This window comes from Arachis hypogaea, chromosome 19 (genome assembly GCF_003086295.3).
Source record: "Arachis hypogaea cultivar Tifrunner chromosome 19, arahy.Tifrunner.gnm2.J5K5, whole genome shotgun sequence".
Lineage (NCBI taxonomy): Eukaryota > Viridiplantae > Streptophyta > Magnoliopsida > Fabales > Fabaceae > Arachis > Arachis hypogaea.
The window spans coordinates 17705942-17733917 of NC_092054.1; the positions used below are offsets into that span (position 1 = coordinate 17705942).

At 32.2% G+C, this 27976-nt stretch overlaps 1 protein-coding gene and 1 long non-coding RNA gene across 6 annotated transcripts; both read right to left on the bottom strand.

Annotated features, from left to right (window-relative positions):
* Window positions 1–12101: 12101 nt before the first annotated feature.
* LOC112779906 (uncharacterized) lies at window positions 12102–12900 on the bottom strand. The gene is made up of 2 exons (XR_003190908.3): window positions 12762–12900; window positions 12102–12656 (listed from the first exon to the last, which is right to left on the bottom strand). It is a non-coding gene; the product is annotated as an uncharacterized lncRNA (long non-coding RNA).
* Window positions 12901–19220: 6320 nt separating this feature from the next.
* Window positions 19221–27669, bottom strand: LOC140182481 (proteasome subunit beta type-4-like). Of its 5 annotated transcripts, XR_011878131.1 has the most exons (10): window positions 27059–27669; window positions 26717–26925; window positions 26489–26635; window positions 23398–23527; window positions 22768–22874; window positions 22267–22384; window positions 21989–22034; window positions 20652–20945; window positions 19690–19772; window positions 19221–19287 (listed from the first exon to the last, which is right to left on the bottom strand). XR_011878131.1 is itself a non-coding variant. In XM_072228881.1 (7 exons), exons 3-5 carry the CDS (start codon window positions 26613–26615, stop codon window positions 22850–22852), a joined length of 282 nt encoding a protein of 93 aa, XP_072084982.1. In that variant the 5' UTR covers window positions 26616–26635; window positions 26717–26925; window positions 27059–27669; the 3' UTR covers window positions 21989–22034; window positions 22267–22384; window positions 22768–22849. The 5 variants fall into 5 exon arrangements, 4 of the variants coding, with proteins under 4 accessions (XP_072084982.1, XP_072084983.1, XP_072084984.1 ...); XM_072228881.1 differs by lacking the exons at window positions 19221–19287; window positions 19690–19772; window positions 20652–20945; XM_072228882.1 differs by lacking the exons at window positions 19221–19287; window positions 19690–19772; window positions 20652–20945 and having other exon boundaries at window positions 21989–22159.
* Window positions 27670–27976: the final 307 nt, after the last annotated feature.

Consider the following 27976-nt stretch of genomic DNA (forward strand, 5'->3'; position numbering starts at 1 on the left):
TTTTTATATTGATCTTCGAAGGTCCGTCGGTCATATTCTCCACATATGTTTGATAATGTTGTTAGAGAGGAGAAAATTTTCAAGGTTGAAATTAATTCTGCAGTTGATCGAGATTACTCCAGGTGATTTAAAATTGTAAATGTCTTTAGTCATAATCCGGAACCAGCTGCAACCGATGATTATATCAAGGTATGATTCCTCACCCTATGTTACAACATGTTCATGCAAAAATATATATATCTTGTCTTCATTTAAAATTTTATAACATTTGAAATTGAAATTTAAATATGAACTTAACCTTCATTGTTGGCGAAAGCTAGTGCACTCCAGGTAAAGTAGAGAATGCAGTACTCTTTAAAAGTTAACATATTATCAAAAGTTTTCAGGTAAATTAAATTTACTTATTATTGTTATTGTTTTTTTCTTTTTTTTTTTTTATGGGCTGAAAAAACAAATTGAAAAACTAATTCCCACTTTTAACACAGGACGACCTTTACACCACAAAAGTACTCAGGAAAACTTGATTGAATTCTTCCATTACTCTGCTATTGTCGATTTAATGTCTTCAAGCATCTTCACTGTTTTGTTTGCTGGCGGTGCTTCCACTATCGTTCTGGCTAGCCACAGATTTTGACGCTCTTGAACCCACTCCCTTCCACTTGTGCCATGAATAACCTTTAAAACCCGAAAATTATTATATTTTGTTTGCTTCTTACGTTGTATATATGTTTTTTAAATTAAATTTATATAATACAAAATCTTTTATCATTCACTTCATATTTAATGTTATAATTTTGTTTCATTGTTGCTGGTTTTATTTTCTTTTAATTACAATAATATTGAATTAATCTTATCCACTATAATAATGTTGGAATGTTTAGTATTGGTTTATTTTGGTTTAATTACCTTGTTCGGTGCTCAATGGGTTGAAACATTAGAACTCATGTTCCTCATAACTTTCTCCTTCTTTACCGAGACCTCAGCCCTACCTTTCTCTTTTCTCCTTTTGCTAGTTGTTGCCACTCTCGCCTTCCTGCCTCGATCCTCTCTGTGGGTGTTGTGATCCCGATTCTTCTGTCACCACCGTCAACCCAGTTTTCTTTATCCCCATCCAGTTTGTGATTCTGGATCCTTTCTTGGATTATTCCAGTTTTCTCTCTCTCGAAAAATTGTGCATCAAGGCTACCGACTTCGATCGACGTTTTCTGTCTCAAACGACCCCTCAGAACGGTATTGGTATCATCATCGTGTTTTCTATGATTTGTTTGCTTTTTTTTCAAATAGAATTCTAATTTACTAATTTTTATACTGTAATCTGTTGGTAGATGAAGATGTATAAGAGATCAATTGAGAATGCAGCTGGTTTTGGATCTGAAATTGCAACCCAATTCTACTGAAAATGGAAATGGGGTCAAAAAATTTGCAAGAAAGTTAAGTTAAATAATTTTTCTTCTGACCTATTTGTGTATAAACTATGTTCAATTGTGATCAGTTTTTTCATTTTCCTCACCAACTGTTTGGGTGATTTGGTTTCTTTGTGAGTGTGTTCAGGTAGTGAAGGAGACAAGGGATTCAAGTGGGAAGCATGCAAGGGACTATACCCTTTACACAGGGGCTCTTGGGACAACATACTTGTTTCTCCTTTGTAGATTTTTTTTCCTGTTTGATCTCAAGAAAATGGTGTCATTAAAATCTGTGCTGATAAGAATCAAACTAGGATGTCAAGATTTCTTCAATTGAAATATCTCCAAAGCCTGTTGTTATTGGGAGCTCTACTATCTTTAAAAGCGAATTATTTGAAAAAGGGATACCGCTTTTTATGTTCATTTCTGTGTCAGGTTAAAAACAAAATTATCAATGAGAAAAAAAGTGATTAGTTGATTTTGAATTAGTGTGGGTTGGTCTCAAATTTATCTTTTTTTGGGTGTAGTTTTAACTTTGTTGGAGTTTCAGCTGAGTTCTTCTGCATGATTGATAAAAGTTTGTAGCTTTTATTTTATTTTTATTTGGGTTAATGTTGATCATGTGTTCTATTTCACTACTCATACTGATCCGGAATAGTATAATTATATAGTCAAAGATAGCATGAATCAATAGGTATGGTTTATTTATAGATAGATATATAGATGTATATAGATTCATAGATAGGTTGATATGACATAGCTATATATAGAGGTATGAGTATATGTAATTTAATTAGCTATGGACACATTGAATGTCATATGTCAATCAATCAATCAATCTATCCAAGGACTTCAAGAGAAACGTATTCTACAAGCTTTGCCTTACAAACTTGCTCATTTCTCTGCTATAAGTAGTGATGAGGTGATGGAGTATTGTGCTGATCTCTCAAAAGCTATCAGTTGTTCCTTACTTGCCTTTCTTCTTTTGCATTCCCTTCCATTGAGATAAGACTCAGATCCGACACAGTTTTCTCTTGCCAAGATTTTGCTTTTTGTTTTTTTCATCTACATTCTTTCATCTCTACTATTTATAAGATGAGTCTTACTATTGATGCTCTTGGGAAAATCTCTCCATGGAAGAAAGCTTGGAGTATTGAGGCTAAGATCTTGACCATTTGGGAAGATGCTAGCATTGTTAATGAAAATATGCAGAAACTCTTACATATGGTCTTGATGGATAAGCAGGTGAATGTGTGTGTGTGTGTGTGTGTGTGTGTGTGTGTGTGTGTGTGTGTTCTATCAAAAACACACTTTTTAGTCAACTAAATTCTGTTTTTTAAAATTGTGTATGTGATAATTTTTACCATGTAATATGTCATGGTATAATATTTATAAAGGCTGAGATGATTTTTTTCTCTTTTTTATTTTTCAGCACCACAAAGAAATGTCTCATGGTATTCTATGTGAGGGTTTAATCTTGTCTGCTATAATTTTACTAGCAGATTTTGTTGGGGTGCTTTGCGGATTGAAAAGGAAAAGGGATGTTGAGTGTAATGGAAAGATATTGAAAGTTATGATCCTTGAAGTTTTTGCTGATGGGTATCCATTATCTTTCTGTTTCTGATCCTTTTTTTTAAATTACGTTATGACTATTTTTCTTGTTTTTTTACTGCTCTTGAATTATTCTATTGTTGTCCATGCTTTCTTATAATCATTACCCAGGAAGAAAATCTCCTGCAATCTTGTTGGTGATTGTTCTGCTCTTATAGACATCAATAGTTTGAAAAAGTATCAGAGACCACCTGTTGTAATTCTACAATCTTTCAAGATCAAAGTCAATGGAGGTGAAGAGTTGTCCATGTTGCACACATGTCTCAGTTTGATTTGTTTAAATATTTTTTTTACGAATGAATAGTTTCTTTATGAATTAATTTCTTCTTATTGTCTTCTGTGATTTGTAGATAAAGTCAGTCTCCAAAATGTGATCAATATTTCTCGAGTTTCGATCAACCCTGATATGCAGGAAACTGTGAATTTTCTAAATCAGTTAGTTGTATTCAATTCTCCTTAAATTTTGTCTCTCTGAACTCAAAATTTGCACCTCTCTCTCTATCACTCTCTCTCTCACTCACTCTCTCTCTCTCTCTCTCTCTCTCTCTCTCTCTCTATAACTATCTCTCTCTCTCTCTCTCTCCCTCTATAACTATCTTGCTGAAATTCTTTTATCCTAATATTTTTTTTTTACATAGATACGGTATAGCAAGCCACCATTTCAGTAGACTCTATAGTAATGAGGTTGGGGATTTAGTATCTGTAATTGATGATGAATCTTTTGATTGGAAGCTAATACGGACTATTAATAATCTTAAGGGAAACAATGAGGTGTGCACTATTAGTTTTTTAACATCTTTTAGTGCTATGTAAGAAGTACTCATGTTTATTGATTTTTGAATATTGTAGACATTACTTACCCATTCAATTCATTAATTCTTTTTTTTTTAATAGGATGGACAATTCTTTGTGGTTGGAAAGATTAAGGAGATTGTTGAAGATCCAGAGTGGTGGGTCTTTTCTTGTGTTTGCGGTCATCCTATTGTAGGTGATGATAATGTGTTCCATTGTCAGCTGTGCAGCAGAGAGGTCCAGCATTTTATGATCAGGTAAATCCAGGTTATGATTTACAAATTTTCTTTCGTGTGTTCTGATTCAATAATATAAGTAGCCTTCATGTATCAGTCTCTTCTTAGACTCACAAATAGGTTAATCTCATATTTACTTTCTTTGTTATAGTTACAGGATTAAGATACTTGTTGAAGACGGGACTTCTTGTGGAATGTTTGTCTTGTTAGACAGTGCAGCCACTAAACTATTAGGGAGAACCTGTTCTGATGTCTTCTTGTTGTTAGAAGATGAAATGGATGTATGGTTTATCCACTTAAATTTTATTGCTATATACTCTATGAATAACTATTTCCTATACTTCAATTTCGTCCGCTAATTAGTGATCACTTTTCAATATCTATGATAGAGAATTGAGTACCAATACTGTCCACAATTTTTTCATCAACTCATTGGAAAAGAAATTATTTTCAAAGTTCAAGCAAAGAGGATTAGTACTTAGGGTTATTGCGGTACCTTTAAAGTCATCAATGTCATTAGTGATGCACGTTTTTTCAACAAACTTCAGGCTGATCAGTGCATCAAGGTTAGTACTCTTTCTTTATGTTAGATATGAATTGGAGGAATCATTTTTAGATATACTTTGTTGATCCCCAATTTCTAATTCTTTGGCTGTTGTTTTAAATGATATCCTTTACATGCCAACATGATTTTGCCTCATACTTTAAAAAGTTGGTTGCATTTTATAATTCATGTTTTCCTTTCAAATTTTAAGGATGTTAGTTCTGATTCGGCTTTTAGCCCAATATTTGAAGACTTCTCTCAGTATGGACAGCTTGAAAATGATGACAACCAAGTCATCTCTGGTGTTCCAATACAAGTGCATACCATTAAAGAGATGCTTGCTGACATTCTTTGTGCTAAAATATATGTTTCCGCATCAAAAAATGTTAGTATTTATGTTTATGTTTTCAACCATGTCAACTGTGTTTCAGCATGTGTAGTATGATAAAAACATGTATGATAATATACGAATTACTGTTTGTCTACAGGATCATATCTGTTTTTTTATCGGTGAGATTATTGATGTGTTGAAACATCATAAATGGTGGTACTACTGCTGTTTGTGTGATGCACCCGTTTGTCATGTTGGGAATGTGTTTTATTGTTATCTGTGTAGAGTTGAGTGTGTTGATGCCATACGAAGGTACCTATTTTATCTCCCGGAGTTGTTCGTGTCAGTTTTCTGTTTCCTTTATTGCATCTTCTGCACATGTTTCTCAGTGTATATCATTCTTTTGTTTACATTATTTAGGTATCGTATCAAAATTATTGTTTCCCATTCAAATGGCAGCAATATTTTCATACTTCAGGATGATGAGGTGATGCAAATACTCAAAAAGAGTTGTTCAGAATTTTTGATAGACGAAAGAAATTCCTCCCCAGTAATCATTTTGGTCTAAATTTCATTTAATTGTCCTTCTTTTCTGTTTCTGTTTAGTATTTACGGTTCAGGTATGTGGATTTCGCAAATGGACATTTTCTTTCTTTTTTTCTTAGTCGACCGATGATTACACTGTTCTGAATAGCATCATTTCTCAGTTGATGAACAAGAAGATTGTCTTCATAGTGGATCCTAGACCCGTTGGATATGAATTGAATACATCTCTTCACATTGTTCGTGCAATATGTGATGATATTGATATCGTGAAGTTTTTGGAGGACTCCACCCATGATAATCAACAGCAGGTGATAAGATTATTATGTGAATCTGATGTTAAGTTAGTCCAATTTGTTTCTAATTAGGTCAACCTGAATTGGCTATATTGTTTTGTGTTTTCCATATGTCATGTGTTAAGGGTTACTGATGTTATTCCTCTGTTGTTCGATTTAGAACTTTGATCTGGATCCCTTTGTTCCTCATTTTCCTTTTGAATTTAAGAATCCAGTTCAGTTTCAGTCCAATGCAAGCATTCAATGTTTGTCAAGCTCAAGTCCTCCAGTGGGTCAGGCTTCACCGATTTCTGTTCTCAACTGGAATTGTTGGGTATTTCTTGACCTAATGGACTTTGATTCTTTATCTCTTAGTAAACTATGTAAACAGTAATACATATATGCATACATGTATATCGCTTAAATTTTTTTCTTTATTTGTTTAATATTTGTTTTATTAGTCTTCAAAGTTTGATCATACCTGATTTCTTTCTCATCTCATTTTTTTTGCTTCTGCATTCCTTGTTCTTATATTTTGTTGTGTTATCTGTAGACTGTTAACCATGATTTTCATGCAAGAATTTCGTCCTCACAAGGTTCCAATTTATTTGGGAATCATCAGCCTCTCACTATTAGGGAAGAGCTTCGGAGTGCCTTTGGACAATGTGAAAATACTGTCGAGGCTGTTGAAAAGATGGATGAGTGTAGCGGCTAATCATTTGTTACATTACAATATATATAGATATCTATAATATAATTCCAAGTCTGTAAAGAATTGTCAGAAGTTTGCTTAGTTGTGTTAAGTAGTTGGAAAATTGGTAAAGTATGTTGTCAACAGATCTATTTTGGTATGTAATATGAACTCATTTCCGAAGTTGTGATTCTTATGAAACTTAATGTTCTCTTTCGTATACTTAAATTTCTATGTGTGAGTATGTTTCTCTGTGTATTTTAATAAAGCATGATTATTATATATAGACATGTGCTTTGTTTGGTATATATATTTTTTTCTTACAACTTATTAAAATGTATCGAATAATTTAAATAATGAACCCCAAGATCATTACATATATTTAAATATCTCATGTAAAAAGATATTTTAAGTCAAATAAGTTAAAACTACTCTTTTATTTATTTATCATGTGAAAAATATCTTTTTAAAAAAAATTCAAAAATATAAATTGTAACTTCTCAGAAAAGATATTTTCTATTTTTTAGTACTTTTACTTTTATTATTAGAAATTTACTAAATACACTAAAAAATTAAAAAAATATTTTTTTAATAAATCTTTTTTATCGATTTAATCATGCCTAAACAAATACTTAGTTGCTTTTATTAGTTTATCGATGTATTTAACATTATTAATTTTCTATCTTAATACTTTAAGAGTCTAGAGGTAGACATCTTTTGGTGAAGAAAAGTTAAAAATTTCTAGCATACTGGATCCATTAGATCAATAGATGTTGACCGTACGATGGTGTTGGAACGATTCTGATTGGGAAAAGGCATGTTCCATTGAGAACACATTATCTCTTCCTCACTACTTTTCTTTTCGTGAAGCCGATTCTGATTCGGAGCCCTCTCACTCAGACATCTCTTCTGATTCTCTCTCGAATTCCGACGAAGATAGAGTCCGATCAGAAGAGGAAGAAGTCTCCGGTGGTGCCAGCGGAGCAGAAGGAGAAGCATAAGGAGCATTTGAAGAAGACGAAGAAGATGTCGTCATCTAGCAACAGACATGGTGGTGATGGAGGTGAGGTTAGGGCATCGGACATACTGGTGAAGCACCACGGTTCGAGATGCAAGGTGTCGTGGAAGGATCCAGAAGGCCAGGTCATCAAAAAGACCACCAGAGACAGCGCCATCTCTCAGCTAAAGGCCTTCCATGACGACATCGTTTCTGGCAAAGCCAAGTTTGAGGACATCGCCTCTCGCTTCTCCGATTGCAGCTCTGCCAAGCGCGTTGGCAATCTCGGTCAGTCCCTCTCTTCGTATAATTCCAAGTTTAACCAGAAAAATATCTATTTACTTAGTAGAGGAAGTGAAAAGCGTTGTTAACATTTCCTATTATGTTTAGATCTTGCTTGAGCAATTAGGTATCATTATGAATTGTCGTTGTTCAATCTGCAGTTTGTTATTTGTTATCAACTTATCACGATAATAAGGAAGTATAATTGAGTTTACGAAGTGAGATTGTTTATCCTAATTATATTAGGGATTATCTATTTTGGAATGATTGCTCTAACATGGATGGATAATTTGATACCATAAGAATGTGTGTGAGTACTCCTGATTTACAGGGTCTTTAGCATCCAGTGGTACCCGACGCCTTTGGTTAGTGGGAGCTCTACTATCTTTAAAAGCGAAGAATTTGAAATAGGTATTCCGTTTTTTATGTTCATTTCTCTGTCAGGTTGAAAAGAAAATTATCGATGAGAAAAAAAGTGATCAATTGATTTTGAATTAGTGTGGGTTGGTCTTAAATTTATCTTTTTTTGGGTGTAGGTTTTACTTTATTTTTCAGCTCTGTTGGAGTTTCAGCTGAACTCTTCTGCATGATTGATGAAAGTTTGTAGTTTTTATTTTATTTTTATCTGGGTATATCTTCATAAATTTGATACTTAAAGGGGTGTTTTCATTTACACTGGCTTTTACTTTGTTTTTCAGCTCTCTTGGAGTTTCAGCTGAACTCTTCTGCATGATTGATAAAAGTTTGTAGCTTTTATTTTATTTTTATCTGGGTCAATCTTGATAAATTTGGTAGTTAAATGTGTGTTTTCATTTACACTGGTATGTGATCGATTGAGATTTGTGTTGGAACTATTCCAAAATCCAAAGGGCACTGTGTTTGAATTTGGATGGCTTGATTTGTTGGTTTGTTACCTTTTGGATTGATGCTTTTTTTTCTGATTGTTTGTTAATTATGTGTTTTCAGAATCAATTTTAGGCTTATTAGTTTGTACGAATGAGATAAGCCTCAAAGTGGTCCCTGAAGTTGCACTCGAGCCTCATAGTAGTCCCTGAACTTAAAAGTTACCCATATTTGTCCCTGAAATTGCAATCCGGGACTCAGATTTGTCCTTCCGGCACATTTTGTCCACCTGGCACCACCGGAAAGGTGAGCTGGACTCCTCCGTGACATGCTGGCCAGGTAACGGCTAGCTGACGTGGATTAGTAAACTTTTATGGTGCAATTTATTCCCTAAATCAAAATTAAAAATTTTAATGCCCAAATTTAATCATCATTCTCTTCTCTACAGCAATCCCTCTTTTCTCTACAGGCATTGATCTTCATATCCCAAATTCACAAGATTTTTCTTTTTGTTTATTTTTAGTTGAAGTATCTTATAACAATAACAACAACTAGAGTCTTCTTAACAACCATTATTTGAACAAGTTTAACCACTTTTATCCCTTTTTTTCTGTAAGAAAGATGGTGAGATTATAACATAAAAAAAGTTATGTGATATATATAATTAAAGAAATAATGCAAAGTTTAGTTTCTAAAATTGTGAACGTTCATAAAAATTTGTTGACTTTTAAAAATGATTAAATTGATTCCTAAATTCATAAATTGTGAATCTCAACTCATCTCTAATGCTAATATAAAATTTTAAAATGTCAGCATGACATTTGCAAACAAAAAGATGATATGATTAATATTTTAATATGATCAAATTAGTGTCTTAAATTAGTTAATTATATTTATTTTTCTTAATTAGTTTTTTATTTATTAGAGACTAAAATAATAAATATTAAATTAGGTAATTTTTTTGCTATTTTTTTGTTTCTCTAATATTACCCTTAATTAATTTAAAATACCTATTGAATTATAATAAAATCTTAGACACGTCATTTTAATGGAGATGTCATACGATTTGAAATGCCATAATATAACACTTTATATTAATACTATGTGAATAACAGTTAAATTAAGATGATGCATGGTTATTTTGAAACAGGATTCGAAAGAAAATGTAATGTAGTATATAATAATAATGATGTAACTTTTTAATTCCATAAATACAAGAGATAGATTTTTGTAAAATCATATAAAAATATAAAATTGAATTTTGTAAAACATTTTAATTAAACTAGAGTTAAATGAGTGCATAAAATGTTAAATACAAAGACATAGTATGTGACTTTTAATTAACAAAACACATGCGTGCTTTCAATGAAGTTGTAATTTGTAGTCTTTTTCACATCCATATGGAGAAGAGAAGAGAAGAAAAGAAAAGAGAGGGATTACTACTACAGAGAAGAGAATAATAATTAAATTTGGGAATTAAAATTTTTAATTTTGATTTAGGGACCAAATTGCACCATAAAAGTTTACTAATCCACGTCAGCTAGCTGTTACTTGGCCAGCGTGTCACGAAAGAGTCCAGATCAGCTTTCCGATAGTGTCAGGTGGACGGAATGTGCCAGAAGGACGAATCTGAGTCCCGGAGTATAACTTCAGGGACGAATATGAATAACTATTAAGTTCAGGGACTACTATGAGGCTCAAGTGCAATTTTAGGGACCACTTTGAAGCTTATCTCTTGTACGAATTCATCATTAACATTAATTAAAGCTATGTTTGTATATCTTCTAAGTTCTTATTATGATTTGATACATGATAAATAGGTCACTCCCAATTTGGATTGGAGAATAGTTCAAGTACTGCTAGAGGATGGGAATGATCTTGATCAATTTGGTTGTTAAAAGGGTGTTTTCATTTACACTGGTATGTGATCAATTGAGATTAATTATTTATTTATTTTATTTTCTGTTATTTTCCATCATTTTTTGTTTCTGATTTAACAATAGAAAATAAAAATGAAAAAAATTGTGAAAATTACTTAAACTTTGGGGGAAATCAAATTTATTGATATGAAAAACTCTGAAATGAATAAAAAAATTATATTATGATATATTTTTTCTCAATATTTAGTTCTTTTTAACTATCAAATTTATTGGATGAGGCCTTCTCCGGCGACTACTATGATTATACCTCTTCGGACGGTGGAACTTGATCGGGGGTATCCAAGGACATTGTCTCTGACAAAAATAGCATGAAGCAGATGAATGAAAGCCCCTTTTCACTTAGAACGGTCGATTCCCAACATCACCAAGGTATATAGATTCAACCAAGATATTTTGATAGTAAAAAAAAATTTCCTAAAAACAGTCAAAAATAAGTTTATTTGAATAAATATTAAATAAAACAAGTTTAAATTTTTTTTCCTTCCTAATATTATAGTAGATTTAGAATTATTCTTTGTTTTGGACAATCTTTGAGATTTTTGAATTTCAATTTTAATACTTTATTTGAAACTAGTTGTGCCTTCTTTTTAATTGTGAATACTTTCTTGTTTGCCTTTTCTAGTGCTACATTTTGGTCTTGATCCCTTGAATTTTCACTATAGTAATCAATTGGCCTTTATCCCCATTCCAAAATGCCCTCAATACTTACAATCTTAACGAAATTAGAAACTGCTTTGACAATAAATTCTGGACATATTTGCTTTTCAATATAGTATTTTTTTTCTGATTGTCTGCAAAGTATTCATTGCTCTCACTTTGGACTTATGTCAATGATAGGCTCATATATATCTATTCTGCGGTACAAGAGCATTGAATGTTTGAAGCCTATTGGAAAAGATTCACTTCTTGGTGCCAGTGGGGAAATAAGTGATTTTTAGGAGATTCTACGCTACCTTGATGAACTTATGTGAGCATTTTTCCCCCAAAGCAAAAATTGTTACCGAGTATGCACTGGAATTTCAAATTAGGGAACAATAGAAGGGTCTGCTTGATTAAATGATTTAGCTTTACATATTCTTGGTTATTCATATGTTTTGGACATAGAGTAAAGAAGTATATTTTTCACCTTTTCAATGTTACAAGTTGAAATTTACCAAGTAACTCTGATTGAGTTTCGAATCGTTGCAAAATGATATGTTGCATTCACGAGGGAGTGTCTATGGTATTTTTGTTGTGCTTATTGTGATATTGAATATACAAGGCTTGATTTAATCTCCAATCATGGAACTTCTTTTCTTCCTTTCCTAATTGTGACTTTTAGGTCAATTTCAATTCTGCAATTTGTCAATTTTCTATTTCTTTTTTTTTCTCTCTTCTTTTAATTCTTGTTGTACGATCTTTTTTCAAAACTTTCTTTTATTCTGTTTTTATAATATGTACAACTATGATCTCATAAATTTTAAACTATTATTGCATGATTGTTGTGCCTCTGTACGGTTAGGAGGTGCCCTACAAACTTTCCTTGGGCATCAATGGAACAATGGCTGACCTAGCTACTCTTGCTTCCTCCCCTTGAGCTATAGAATCACGTTGCCACTTTAAGTGCAAGTAAGTTGACTTTGATCATTCTTTTTAATTAGCAAGAGAGTCATAAATCAACCTTCAAATAGAAGAACTTACTCTCAGTTTCAGTTCATTCTTTTCGTGACTACTGCATACATAATGCTTTTGTCAATGAGTAAGCCTTTGTATTAGGTAGGTGTTTGATATTCACAGAGGGGACAGGATAACGTGTTGGGAGGGTTAAGCTTTTGTTATTTTCTGTAGTTAGCCTTTCTAAAAGTTGCTTCCTGACTCACCACCTGTGAAACATTTCTGTTGAGGCATTTTTATTTTAGTTTTCAGAGTCTCTAATGATGCTGAGTACTGTCTACACAATCTTGTGCATTATTATGATTTCTAATTTGGAATGGTCCTGTTTGAATGTAGATAACGTCCGTGGCTTTCCCAGGAAGATCTTCATGCATTTTAATTAACAGCGAACTCCGACCGTGCGAAAATTATGCTCTTGTTAGATCCATTTCCTCTTAGTGTGATTTTGCAATTTGTAAGTGTTCATTCGATTTGCAGCATGATATATTTTGCAGTGTGGTTCTTATTGTTTCTATCTGCGATCATTTGCACATTGGATTATATAAAAATCACTTTTCATAGGTATTGAAGTGTCATTCTGCTTTTACTTATGTGGTGGAGAAAGATTCCTAAGATTGTACCTATGCTTTCATACTCTGGTTAGAAGTTGATAACATGGCACTGACATAGACCTCTCTGCAATTCAGGCACCACCTCTGATAGTGTTCTCTTCCGGTTATGCAGGACTCATAGGTAATTTACTTGATGGTTGTTTAGCATGATTTATATATTCTTACAAAGTCGTTTGGTATCGGTTCAAGCTTGAGCCACGTTTGAGTTTTTAAGGAAAGTTTCACATGAACACAAGAATATCTGTTCAAAAGTGAAGAAAGATCTGATTGTTGGTGATCTGAGTAATAATTTTTAACTAAAATACTTTTCATTGTGGTCTATAGATTTCATTCAAATCATTAAAAAATAAGTATTACTTTTTTCAAACTATAATTATGGTGAATATTAGTTGGTTCTAATTTTCTTTGAGTTGATTAAAATTTTATAAAAATGTGTTAATTTTATTCTGCTACAAGATTATATAAAAAAAATATTTAATTAAAAAGAGAGAAGTTGAGAATAGAAAAGGTCAGTTTTTTATTACTTGAACTCAAGATCATTAATTAAGTCCTATTAAAAAGACTTTTAATACCAAAATTATAAACAATAATCAATTTTTCTTTTAACATGTATCATATTTAAGAAGGACCAAATATTTTATAAAAAAATAAATATATTCGTAATTATTTTTTATCTAATTTTCATAATTTGTATGTTAATGATTTTTTTGTCACGTAAAATTTTGATCAATTATTTACTTATTTATTGTTTTTTCTTTTTAGCTTTTTGTGATTTTTTGTCATTTTTTATGCTCATTAACAACAGAAAAAAAAGTTGAAAAAAATGTGAAAATTACTTAAATTTTAGGATAGATAAAATTTATTAATATAAAAAAACTCAGAAATAAATAAAAAAATAATTCACGATATATTTTTTTCAAGATTTAGTTCTTCTTCTTAATTGTCATAAATACTAAAAAAAATAAGTAATTCTTAACAATTCGAATATTAAAAGTCTTTTTAATCATTAGTAATTAATTCTTCATAACGGTCCAGTGTAATTTTTTTAAAAAAAAATATGTAAATATCTTTTATTTTATCTTTCTTTAATTTTTCACTATCTTTAAGAAGATCAGAAGTAATCACCAACAAAAAGTAAAAAGCCAAACGTCACCACCCACTTGCCCCCACCATTCCCCAAGACAAAAAAAAAAAGAAAGAAACGTGACAAGAGCAATATACTTCACCCAAGTAACAAGGGACGTGCTGTTCAGGTAAATCCTCTAAAAACTGAAAACCGAAGAATCAAGTTCAGCTTTTGCCCTAATGGTTGCCCTGGTAACGCAATTTTTTGTTTAGTATTTTTTCTTTTGCTTTTCTTTTCAGTTTTGCTAGCTTTCTTTGCCTTTAAACTTTTTTTTTTTGGACATGCATGTATCATTCAATGAAAGCTTAGCTGCCAATTTAAAGCGACAGAAAGAAACAGTTGATTTTCAGAACAAGACATGTCTCATACTTCCATGAGCGCAACATCTCATTCTTATTAAGTTGTTTTTATTTATGTTTTCTGTTACCATGATTTTAATTTTATATTTAAAGTCTTTTTTCTTATTTACAAGGATCAGTTATTTTGCAAAGTACTCCAACTATTAATCCCAATTTCATATTATCAGGTTTGGCTTTATTCTTTTAAGTTTTGTAATCTCTTCCTCAACTTAAAAAATAGTCATTGTTTACATTATTTTATCGATTATTTTAAAATATAAAAAGGATTTTTTTGAAATCACTTTTATCATATTTATAATTTTTGAAAATTCATTTTGGTCTTTTATATTTTATTATTGATTTAATTTTTGTATATTTTCTTTTTTTCATATCATTTATTATGCATATTCTAATTAACAAATTCATAATTCATGATTGTTTGTTTAAATAATTATTAGTAATAGTAGTTAGCTTTCTGAAACTTCTGAACATTATAATTCGGATTAGTAGAAATTCAACTTATTAGAATAAATAACAATATTTTTGTTCATCTATTTCTTCTTTTGTTTATCAACGGTTGCTGTTCCTTCTTTATGTTTCTGGATTCAATTTTATCACTTGTTTTTCCTGAATTTGTTGAAATCTTCTATTAGGATTTACTTTATTATAATACTCTGTTTTGCAGTAAGAGACAAGATCTTTTGTTTGTTCTCGAATCTTTATACGAAGTCTATCTATCTCATAAGGCTGAATGGCGATGCATGCCGATAGAGAAGATCCAAACAGGTATGTTGCTGAGTATTAGAGAATATCTTTTCTTTGGTACGTTTTCAATTTCATTGAAGTCTCATCTACTTTTCCATCCAATATATTTCACATTAGCTTGTGAAAATTTTAATGTCAATTAAATATCGATGTTATGCCATCTATAATTTTTTTAAATTCTTACTCAAATATTTTTCATGTTGTAATTTAATTTTATTGGCTTTTCATTTATATGTAGGCCACATTTCATAACTTGTCGTAATCTCTAAAATATGTTGTATAGTAGTTTTTCAAAGTGGTTTCTTGGGTATTTTTCATAAATATGCTCTTAATTTGTTACTTTTTTTTGTATACTTAGTTAGTTGGTTTCTTGGTTAAAAGTCTCAGTCTTAACCTCTAATGATACCATTTTGTGTTAATAGGAAGTTTTTAGCAACCCAAGAATATTGGCCCAACGGAAAAAAAACGGATTTTCAGATTTTGCCTTTTCAATGACCAGGTAACCAAATATATTATGGAATATTATATCATGCATGTTAACTGATTAAAGAGGTGGGTTAAATCTTTAACTTCGAATGCTTTGTTTTTAATTTATATTCAATTAGTCGTCTTTTCTACTTTCCTCTTCTTGTTAGTTTCTTTTGCCTATTAGATAACTTGATTAGCTAACTCTGAGTTCCTGATCTTTCTAATCTAAAATGGGTGTAGACTACAACAACTTTAAGAAGATTAATTTTGATAAATTATCAATGTACATTCAAAATAAATAATATAATATTTACTAATCATACATATAATGAGAGTAACTTTGAAAATTCAGCATTTATTAATACGTGAAAACATGATTGAATGTTTATGTAGGTGTTTTGGTTTCAGAATCCATCAAGATAACAGCAATTTCTTTTTCATTGTTTCTTTCAAAATTTCAGTATTTTTTCATTTATGTGTTTCTTACTTAGTTACCTATTTTTGTGATGCTCATTATAATGCCAGTTCATTTAGATGATTATTTTTCTCTTGTGTTGCTCAGTTGGTAATAATGATAGATTTAAATGTATATATACATCTCTTTACTAAATGATTATGTAATATTATGTGATGCATTTTTAGCATGCTTTGTTAGACATGAATTAACTTTAGGAAGAAAATTGAATATAGGGTGAGAGAACTTTTCCCCCAACTTTTGTTTCAACTCATGGCGAAGAATTAAGGACAATGTTCTATGTCATTGATGAGCTAGATAATTGTTTACTGCTGGAGCTGAGAAAAAACAATGATCAGTTGCTTATAACTGATACCTCATTTGAACAAATTAGATCTTTCTATTTTATCAATAGAGGGGCATCTGATCAATTTAGATATGTCGATTTCGAAATTTTTTTTTATTTCATTATTAAATCACGACAACCAGCCTCTCCAAATTCACCTTAATACCCAGAGACACTTGATAACATATCAAGAGTGTTTCACATAAAATATACCAGGATTAATGAGGACTCATCACCTGATGTGATGGTTCTATCTGGATCTAAACCATCTGATGATGAATTTTTATCAGACATGAAAACAATGATGAAGATGGGACACTGGAAGGGGATAATCCCATAGATTTGTGTGGTAAAAGCACTTTATCAATGGAGGTCCACGAACAAAGTAATGAGACAAACGAATTCTCTGATAATGGGTAATGCTAAATGTAACTTTTTTTTTTTCTTGTGTTTTGGATTTTAATATCATGGTATAAATCGGTATTTTTTTAATGTGATGACTAACATGTTTAAAATATCTTGAATCAGATACACTCTAGAGGTTTATTATCAAAAGACCATCACTTCGGATCTGGGTCAATCTAGACTGGTAAGTTGATCTCAAAAGAGTGATTTCTTTATTTTTTTTTTCTTACAAGCTTATTAAATATTCTTCCTAAATCTGTTATTTATTGTGTATAAAAATACTATTTTTATCTTAACTAAGAATTATTCATTACAGTATCTGCCTTCAAAATTTACTGCATATCTTAAACTATCTGGAGATGGTTCGATTTGGACGAGCACTGGTCCACCTTCCAATGTATAGAAGAATGTGTTCTTTTTCAACTTACTGAAAAGTGGAGAAAGAGATGGAGAATGCAAGTTTGGGGTCAGGTGGAATAAATCTTTTCGAGTATACAATTTAAAGGAGGGAGAGAAGATTACCTTAAAACTCGACTCGCTACCTAACCGCCAAATAGAGTTGTCGATTCAACGATGTTAGACCTCCTATGTATAACTCTGTTTAATAGATATTTTAAACTATATGTTAAATTGTTTTGGCCATATTTTGTTTTTTGATTAATGAACAAATTTATATATGTTGTAAATATTTTGTTTAGCTATCAATCTTGACAATCTATGTTTTTAAGATTATGCATAATAGTAAACTACATAGATTGTCAAGATATCTATTGACAGCAAAAGAAAATATTTACAACATATATAAATTTGTTCATTAATTAAAAAACAAAATATGTCGAAAACAGTTTAACATATACTTCAAAATATCTATCAAACAGAGTTATACATAGGAGGCCTAACATCGTTGAATCAACACTCTATCTGACGGTTAGATAGCGAGTCGAGTTTCAAGGTAATGTTGTCCCCCTCCTTTAAATTGTATTCTCTGGAACGTGGACTAGTGATCGTCCAAATCGAACCATCTCCAAATAGTTTAAGATATGAAACAAATTTCGAGGACAAATACTGCAATGAATAATTCATAGTTAAGATAAACATAGTATTTTCATACACAATAAATAACAGATTTAGGAAGAATATTTAATAAGCTTGCAAGAAAAAAATAAAGAAATCACTCTTTTGAGATCAACTTACCAGTCTAAATTGACCCAGATCCGATGGTCTTTTGAAAATAAACCTCTCTGATTTAGGATATTTTAAACATGTTAGTCACTACATTAAAATATTAAAATCCAAAACACAAGAAAAAAAAGTTACATTTAGCATTACCCATTGTCAGACAATTCGTTTGTCTCATTACTTTGTTCGTTGACCTCCATTGATAAAGTGCTTCCACCATACAAATCGATAGGATTATCCAGATTATCCCCTTTTAGTGTCCCATCTTCATCATTGTTTTCATCACTGTAAACTCATCATCAGATAGTTCAGACCCAGATAGAACCATCACATCAGGTGATGAGTCCTCATTAATCCTGGTATACTTTATGTGGAACATTCTTAATACATTATCAAGTGTCTCTGGGTCCATTACCTCAGGCACACATGAGTCAGGATCGAGGTGAATTTAGAGGGGCTGGTTGTCGTGATTCAACAATGAAATAAAAAAAATTCTGAAATCGACATATCTAAATTGAACAGATGCCCCTCTATTGATAAAATAGAAAGATCTAATATGTTCAAATGAGGTGTCAGTTATAAGCAACTGATCATTGTTTTTTCTCAGCTCCAGTAAACAATTATCTAGCTCATCAATGACATAGAACATTGTCCCTAATTCTTCGCCATGAGTTGAAACAAAAGTTGGGGGAAAAGCTCTCTCACCCTATATTCAATTTTCTTCCTAAAGTTAATTCATGTCTAACAAAAGCATGCTAAAAATGCATCACATAATATTACATAATCATTTAGCAAAGAGAAGTATATATACATTTAAATCTACCATGATTAACAACTGAGCAAATAATCACCTAAATGAACTGGCATTATAATGAGCATCACAAAAATAAGTAACTAAATAAGAAACACATATCAGGTCTTTTTGAATGTCCAGGAAAAAATACTGAAGTTTTGAAAGAAACAATGATGAAAGAAACAATGAAAAAGAAATTGCTGTTATCTTGATGGATTCTGAAACCAAAACACCTACATAAACATCCAATCATGTTTTCACGTATTAATAAATGCTTAATTTTCAAAGTCACTATCATTATATGTATGATTAGTAAACATTATATTATTTATTTTGAATATACATTGATAATTTATCAAAATTAATCTTTTTAGAGTTCTAGTCTACACCCATTTCAGATTAGACAGAAACTCGGAGTTAGCTAATCAAAGTTATCTAACAGGCAAATAAAACTATCAAGAAGAGGAAAGTAGAAAAGACGACTAACTGAATATAAATTAAAAACAAAGCATTCGAAGTTAAATATTTAACCCACCTCTTTAATCGGTTAACATGCATGATATAATATTCCATAATATATTTGGTTACCTGGTCATTGAAAAGGCGAAATCTGAAAATCCGTTTTTTTCCGTTGGGCCAATATTCTTGGGTTGCTAAAAACCTCTTATTAGCACAAAATAGTATCATTAGAGGTTAAGACGGAGACTTTTAACCAAGAAACCAACTAACTAATTATACCAAAAAAAAGTAACAAATTAAGAACATATTTTTGAAAAAATACCCAAGAAACCACTTTGGAAAACTACTATACAACATATTTTAGAGATTACGACAAGTTATGAAATGTGGCCTACATATGAATGAAAAGCCAATAAAATTAAATTATATGAAAAATATGAGAAAGAATTTAAAAAAAACTATAGATGGCATAACATCAATATTTAATTGACATTAAAATTTTCACAAGTTAATATGAAATATATTAAATGAAAAAATAGATGAGACTTCAATGAAATTGAAAACGCAGCAAAGAAAAGATTTTCTCTAATACTCAGCACCATACCTGTTTGGATCTTCTCTATCGGCATGCATCGCCATTCAGCCTTATGAGATAGATAGACTCCGTACCAAAGATCTTATCTCTTACTGCAAAACAGAGTATTATAATAAAGTAAACCCTAATAGAAGATTTCAACAAATTCAAGAAAAACAAGTGATAAAATTGAATCTAGAATCATAAAGAAGGAACAGCAACCGTTTATAAACAAAAGAAGAAATAAATGAACAAAAATATTGTTATTTATTCTAGTAAATTGAATTTCTATTAATCCTAATTATAATGTTCAGAAGTTTCAGAAAGCTAACCACTACTACTAATAATTATTTAAACAAACAATCATGAATTATGAATTTGTTAATTAGAATATACATAATAAACGATATGAAAAAAAAATATACAAAAATTAAATCAATAATAAAATATAAAAGACCAAAATGAATATTCAAAAATTATAAATATGATAAAAGTAATTTCAAAAAAACTATTTTTATATTTTAAAATAATCGATAAAATAATGTAAACAATGGCTATATTTTTTAAGTTGAGGAAGATATTACAAAACTTAAAAGAATAAAGTCATACCTAATAATATGAAATTGGGATTAATAGTTGGAGTACTTTGCAAAATAACTGATCCTTGTAAGGAAGAAAAAAAAAGTTTAAATGTAAAATTAAAATCATGGTAACAGAAAGCATAAACAAAAACAAATGGGATGTTGCGCTCAAGGAAGTATGAGACATGCCTTCTTCAGAAAATCAACTATTTCTTTTGCTTTAAATTGGCAGCTAAGCTTTCATTGAATGATACATGCATGTCCAAAAAAAAAGTTTAAAGGCAAAGAAAGCTAGCAAAACTGAAAAGAAAAGCAAAAGAAAAATACTAAACAAAAAACTGCGTTACCAGTGCAACCATTAGGGCAAAAGCTAAACTTGATTCTTCGGTTTTCAGTTTTCAGAGGATTTACCTAGACAGCACGTCCCTTGTTATTTGGGTGAAGTATAATGTCTCGATCTGTCAAGAGCTCAAGAAAAAGAACTATTCGCCGAGAAAATGCGGGAGATTGGTCTGTCGGACGAATTGGAAGCGCTGGGAGCCACCGCGGATGACGACAGCTTCGTATGTTGTAGGAGGATATGGGATTTTGAATCTGGAAAAGTACGGTGGTCGGGTTTGCGGGTTGAGTGACGTGAGACGACATAGAGAGACGAAGGAGGTTCAGTAGGTTTGCTCTTGTCACGTTTCTTTCTTTTTTTTTTGTCTGGGGAAAAGTGGGGCAAGTGGATGGTGACGTTTGGCTTTTTACTTTTTGTTGGTGATTACTTCTGATCTTTTTAAAGATAAGGAAAAATTAAAGAAAGATAAAAATAGATATTTACATTTTTTTTTTAAATTACACTTAACTGTTATGAAGAATTAATTACTAATGATTAAAAAGATTTTTAATATTCGAATTGTTAAGAAGCACTTATTTTTTTTAGTATTTATGACAATTAAAAAGAACTAAATCTTGAAAAAAATATATCGTGAATTATTTTTTTATTTATTTCTGAGTTTTTTATATTAATAAATTTTATCTATCCTAAAGTTTAAGTAATTTTCACAATTTTTTCAACTTTTTTTTCTATTGTTAATTAGCATAAAAAATGACGAAAAATCACAAAAAGCTAAAAAAAAACAATAAATAAATAAATAATTGATCAAAATTTTACGTGACATAAAAACTATTAACATACAAATTATGAAAATTAGATAAAAAAATAATTACAAATATATTTATTTTTTATAAAATATTTGGTCCTTCTTAAATATGATACATGTTAAAAAGAAAAATTGATTATTGTTAATAATTCTGGTATTAAAAGTCTTTTTAATAGGACCTAATTAATGATCTTGAGTTCAAGTAATAAAAAACTGACTTTTTCTATTCTCAACTTCTCTTCTCTTTTTAATTAAATATTTTTTTATATAATCTTGTAGTAAAATAAGATTAACACATTTTTATAAAATTTTAATCAACTCAAAGAAAATTAAAACCAACTAATATTCACCATAATCATAGTTTGAAAAAAGTAATACTTTTTAATGATTCGAATGAAATCTATAGACCACAATGAAAAGTATTTTAGTTAAAAATTATTACTCAGATCACCAACAATCAGATCTTTCTTCACTTTTGAAGAGATATTCTTGTGTTCATGTAAAACTTTCCTTAAGAACTCAAACGTGGTTCAAGCTTGAACCAATACCAAACGACTCTGTAAGATTATATAAATCATGCTAAACAACAATCAAGTAAATTACCTGCGAGTCCTGCACAGTCGGAAGAGAACACTATCGCAGGTGGTGCCTGAATTGCAGAGAGGTCTATGTCAGTACCATGTTATCAACTTCTAACCAGAGTATGAAAGCAAAGGTACAATCCTAGGAATCTTTCTCCACCACATAAGTAAAAGCAGAATGACACTTCAATACCTATGAAAAGTGATTTTTATATAATCCAATGTGCAAATGATCGCAGATAAAAACAATAAGAACCACACTGCAAAATATATCATGTTGCAAACCGAATGAACACTTACAAATTGCAAAATCACACTAAGAGGAAATGGATCCAGCAAGAGCATAATTTTCGCATGGTCGGAGTTCGGTGTTAATTAAAATGCATGAAGATCTTCTTGGGAAAGCAACCGACGTTATCTACATTCAAACAGGACCGTTCCAAATTAGAAATCATAATAATGCACAAGATAGTGTAGACAGTACGCAGCATCATTAGAGACTCGGAAAACTAAAATAAAAATGCCTCAACAGAAATGTTTCACAGGTGGTGAGTCAGGAAGCAACTTTTAGAAAGGCTAACTACAGAAAATAACAAAAGCTTAACCCTCCCAACATGTTATCCTGTCCCTTCTGGTCTGTGAATATCAAACACCTACCTAATACAAAGACTTATTGATAAAAAGAATTATGTATGCAGTAGTCATGAAAAGAATGAACTGAAACTGAGAACAGGTTCTTCTATTTGAAGGTTGATTTATGATTCTCTTGCTAATTAAAAAGAATGATCAAAGTCAACTTACTTGCACTTAAAGTGGCAACGTGATTCTATAGCTCAAGGGGAGGAAGCAAGAGCAACTAGGTCAGCCATTGTTCCATTGATGCCTAAGGAAAGTTTGTAGGGCTTCTCCTAACCGTACAGAGGCACAACAATCATGCAATAATAGTTTAAAAATTATGAGATCATAGTTGTACAATTATCAAAACAGAATAAAAGAAAGTTTTGAAAAAAGATCGTACAACAAGAATTAAAAAAGAGAGAAAAAAAAAGAAATAGAAAATTGACAAATTACAGAATTGAAATTGACCTAAAAGTCACAATCAGGAAAGGAAGAAAAGAAGTTCCATAATTGGAGATTAAATCAAACCTTGTATATTCAATATCACAGTAAGCACAACAAAAATATCATTTTGCAACGATTCGAAACTCAATCAGAGTTACTTGGTAAATTTCAACTTGTAACATTGAAAAGGTGAAAAATATACTTCTTTACTCTAAATATACTTCTTTACTCTATGTCCAAAACATATGAATAACCAAGAATATGTAAAGCTAAATCATTTAATCAAGCAGACCCTTCTATTGTTCCCTAATTTGAAATTCCAGTGCATACTCGGTAACAATTTTTGCTTTGGGAGAAAAAAATGCTCACATAAGTTCATCAAGGTAGCGTAGAATCTCCTGAAAATCACTTATTTCCCCACTGGCACCAAGAAGTGAATCTTTTCCAATAGGCTTCAAACGTTCAATGCTCTTGTACCGCAAAACAGATCCATATGAGCCTATCATTGACATAAGTCCAAAGTGAGAGCAATGAATACATTGCAGACAATCAGAAGAAAAATACTATATTGAAAAGCAAATGTCCAGAATTTATTGTCAAAGCATTTTCTAATTTCGTTAAGATTGTAAGTATTGAGGGCATTTTGGAATGGAGATAAAAGCAAATTGTAACATCCTAACTATCAAAACTCACGCTTCCGGCTGCGCGACTCTGATAGCTCGGACATTACGACTCTTATACTATTTAATACTAAAATATGAGTCTGTTTGAAACTTTAAACCACAATACCGCTCCCAAAATACTTTTATTATGAAACATGCATCCATACATACCATACAACTTACAAAAACTCACAAAGAGTACATACATATATATATTTATATATAATAACTTTACAAGCATTAACCAATACAATTCCTATCCCTCGTACATAATGTATAAAGATAAAGGCGAGGGAACAATATATAATAACTAAAGCAATACAAACATCACGACGACAACTAGATAAGCTCTTTGTGACTTCTACATCCATATCCTGAAAGGGGAAATTGTAGGGGGGCGAGAACATCATCCTCGAAAGGGTTCCCACCGTAGGGTTGCAGAATTACTATAATAGGATACGAGAGATAAAATCGTTACAGTGATTGCTAACCGCCTTATGTATCTTTTCAAAATCAACGGTTTATTATAAAAGAGAAATCCAAAAATCTTTTCTGAAAGAGGAGCTGTTCAATTCTTAAAAACTCAAAAGCCTTTCAAAAGGTTTATCTAAGCTGAACCAAATACCCTTTCATATTTTTCCAAATCAGAAACACAAAATCGAAACCAACCATCGGTCCATCTGATTTCAACCACGGCCCTAGGCCCAAATAACCCAACCAATAATCACAGTCCAACAAAGTCCCAGTCGCAAACACAGATAGGAAGTTCAAACACAAACAAACAGTTACAGCAAGTAGAACAAATAGCAGTTAATCACAGGTAATCACAAATGCAAACCAAGTACAATATGCACACCTAAACAATGTCACACAGATGCATATGATGCATGCCTGTCCTAGTAGCTGATGATATCATCTGTCGGTTATATAGCCAACCCAACAAGTCCTGGTAACTAACCATTGGACTATCCCTCTGTCGTGCATCCCCAACTCGAGTTATTCTCGATCATCATCGTGATCATAATCATAATCCATATCCAACACCCTCACTGGTGTATATTCATAGGGGCGAGCTCATCCGGGACTTTCACAGTGCCCGGCCACACTTACGACATAGGGTCAGCAGAGTATCAAGTCTCAACCTGGAGCACGTGGTGGCTAGCCACTGCTACTATCCAGGGAAACCCGTATCTCAGATAGTGGAAGTGCAAAATCACAATTATCAATATTTCAGCATATATGCATTCATTCTCAGCCATGAATCAACATTCATCTTAGTCATTCCGGCTTAAATTCATAATTCATAGTCAGCCATCTAGCCCATAACATATTTTGCAATCATTATCATACACAGTCATTCCAGCTCATAACAAAATAGCACTTCCACCACTCAACATCATCAAATTCATAAAATCGGCATTTAAGCCATAAATCACTTTTTCTCAACTCATTTCACTTTGAAATCAAATTTCAACTCTTTTCAACCTTGGCTTTAAAGATCTCATTTCTCAAATCATCTCAAGCTCATAAGCCACTTGTACTCAAAGTAAGTTTCCCTTTTAAAACAAAGCCACCATCGGCATTCTCTTTCCAAAACTTCCAAAAACATAGCAAGTTAAGGATCTCTTTGAAATATTCAAAATCACCCATCCAACAATGAGATTTTATAACAAAAGTTCCTCGACAGAGTCCCAAGTCTTTAGGGAAGGACAACCTATCTCAACTCCTTAGAAACTCATTGAAACTCTTAAAATCATGGATTCTCGGTTCAAGTAAATAAAAACTGAATTTATTATGAAACCGAGTCATACAAAATCACGAGTTCCAACCCAATCCAAAAATCCATTCACTTGGAATGGAACCAGTCCATTTGAATCAAACCACTTTCAGATTTCTTCTTGAAACCAATTCTCTAACCTCTTACAAAAAGGTATTAAACGTAATTATTCGATCAAAAGTCCCATTTCCTTTAAAGTCACAAAGAGCTCCTCTGAACTAAGCCTTTAAGTATAACCAAAAGCAAGAGCCCCTTTTTATATTAAAACCAATATTAGAAGATAATACTTTCATTCAGGGATTCAAATGGTAAAATAATTCATTTCCAAATAAATCGAACTTGAGGCATATAGTTTACTTAAATAGATTAAGCTCGAAAACATAAATATTTTCTTAATAAATTAATTAATACAATTTCTCAAATATTTTACTTTTCCAAATAACTTGTCAAAGTCTAGGATTTTATAGAAATTTCGGCAACACCTCTCCTAAAACTTGGACTTTGCCACCCGGTTCGGGTCCCAACTAAACCGTTCCACAATCCTTTTCAACAGCCCAAAATCCAAAATCAGTTTAAAGGCAAGCTAAATCCAACAGTCACCTCATTTTCGTATTTCAAGGAAACCGTTTCAAAATCAAATCATTATCAGTCGATTAAACTCATTTCTAACGCTTTAAAGAAACGGTTCAGCAACAATCATTTATCAAAACCAGATCATTTAAAGCAAACCAGGCTGAATCCAAAAGAGTATTCTATTTTTCACATTATTAAGAAAATCAACTCCGCTCAAATCAATTCCCAACGGATCAAACTCGACCTCAAATCTTTAAAATAGTCAACTTCAAAAACATTTCGTTTCGCAAGCCGCACAGCAATCCAGTCAAACAAACATTCATAATCATTCAAGTCAACCAGACAATACATAAGACTAATACAATCACCACATATACCATGTCTCACATCAGTATCCATATGTAATAACCCCAATATGTAAAACAGAGTTTTCGGAAAAAGCCCCTACCCCAAAATGCATAACCATAACCCAAAAGCGTAGCAGGAACCCTCTCTCTCAACCCAAAATCACCGGCAGCTTGCATCCCAGCTTTGTTCACTTTCGCAGCAGCAGAAACAACCCTTACGCGCAACATGTGGCTCCGACAACTTAATCCTAGAAAACATTATTATTGCAAAAACCTTAAAACACATAACGGGATATGAACGGGGAAGGTTTCACGGCAGAGATACTTACTGTACTAAGGGATACTGACCGAACCCAAGGACAGAAGCTTCAACAATGGTCCCGAATGCCACATAACCGTCCTCGGCAGCCAGAATCACTGTGACTCAGCCTGCTCTATTAGTAATTTCCAGGACCTGTTCCCATGGCAGCAATCGTGACAAGGTTAAACGCCTCCTCTCCTCTCCTCTCCGATTTGGGATTCCAGAAGTAGCAGCAATCTTTAAACCGAACCAGCAACAACGTGAAGTGGCCATGGCAGCAAGCAGAAACGATAAATTCAAATCGGATAACAGTAACAATTCTGGAAATTCAAGGCTAACTCAAACTGAAGCAGGAGCAAGAATGCCTTACATCAATTAGACAGTAGTAACAGAACGAAGAAGCGCGGCAGCAGTACGGGCGACTGCAGCAGCAAACTCGGATGGTGGCACAGCAACCTCCTCCATCACGTGACAGCGACGGGCTTCACGGCGAGCAGCGACCGCAGCAACCCAAGCCCCGCGAAGACGGCAGCGGATGCATGGCTACCTCGCGGCGGCGATTGCACGATGGTGACGGTAAACTGGAGCCTGAACGGCGGCGAGTTCGACGCGGTTCTGGGCAGCGCAGTAGCTTCTCCTTCTCCAGCGTTTCTCCTGGACGACCGTGGCGGCGCGACCCTCTCCCTCTCGTGTCTGTTTCTCGCTCACTCACCCTCCCTGATGCAACACGGCGGCGCGGCGGCAGTGACGCCCGCCGGCGCCGTGCTTCCTCATCTCCCCTTTTCTCCGTTCGGCCAACAGTGCTTCGTGGGTGTGTGTTGTGTTTCTGATTTCCCCCTTTCCTGCCTCTTCTCGCTCAAATTTCTGTTTCCTTTCTTCTTCAGATGGCTGGGTGTGTGTTTAGGGTAGAGGGGGGAAGCAGCTGCGGCTGCGTGGGTTTGAGGGAGCTAGGTTTCATTTTTAAAACTTAGGGTTAGGAGCACTTTGGTAAATCAAATAAATTTGATAATAATATAGTAATTGAAACTCAAATTAAATCTAACATTAATTGTATATAGAAAATACTATTTGTTTATCTATTTTATAATTTATTTTTAATAAAATATCTAAATCCAATAATTAAAAATAACATAATTAAATCTTTTATTTTTTTAAAATAGTATTATTAATATTTTAAAATATTAATTACTATTTAGTTCAAATTATATAAAATTTTTATTATTTCATAATTATTAATTTTATAATTTAAATATAGAAAATAATTCAATAATTGTAAAATAGGATAATA

Bases quoted from the DNA above. Each gene is read 5' to 3' on its own strand.
- LOC140182481 (XM_072228881.1), bottom strand. From the start codon at position 26,615: ATGTTGCGCGTAAGGGTTGTTTCTGCTGCTGCGAAAGTGAACAAAGCT. The intron at 23,528-26,488 runs GTAGGGGCTTTT...TGTCAATGATAG, and splicing joins TTATGGTTATGCATTTTGGG to GCTCATATGGATCTGTTTTG. The intron at 22,875-23,397 runs GTGAGCATTTTT...CTGTACGGTTAG, and splicing joins CGCTACCTTGATGAACTTAT to GAGAAGCCCTACAAACTTTC.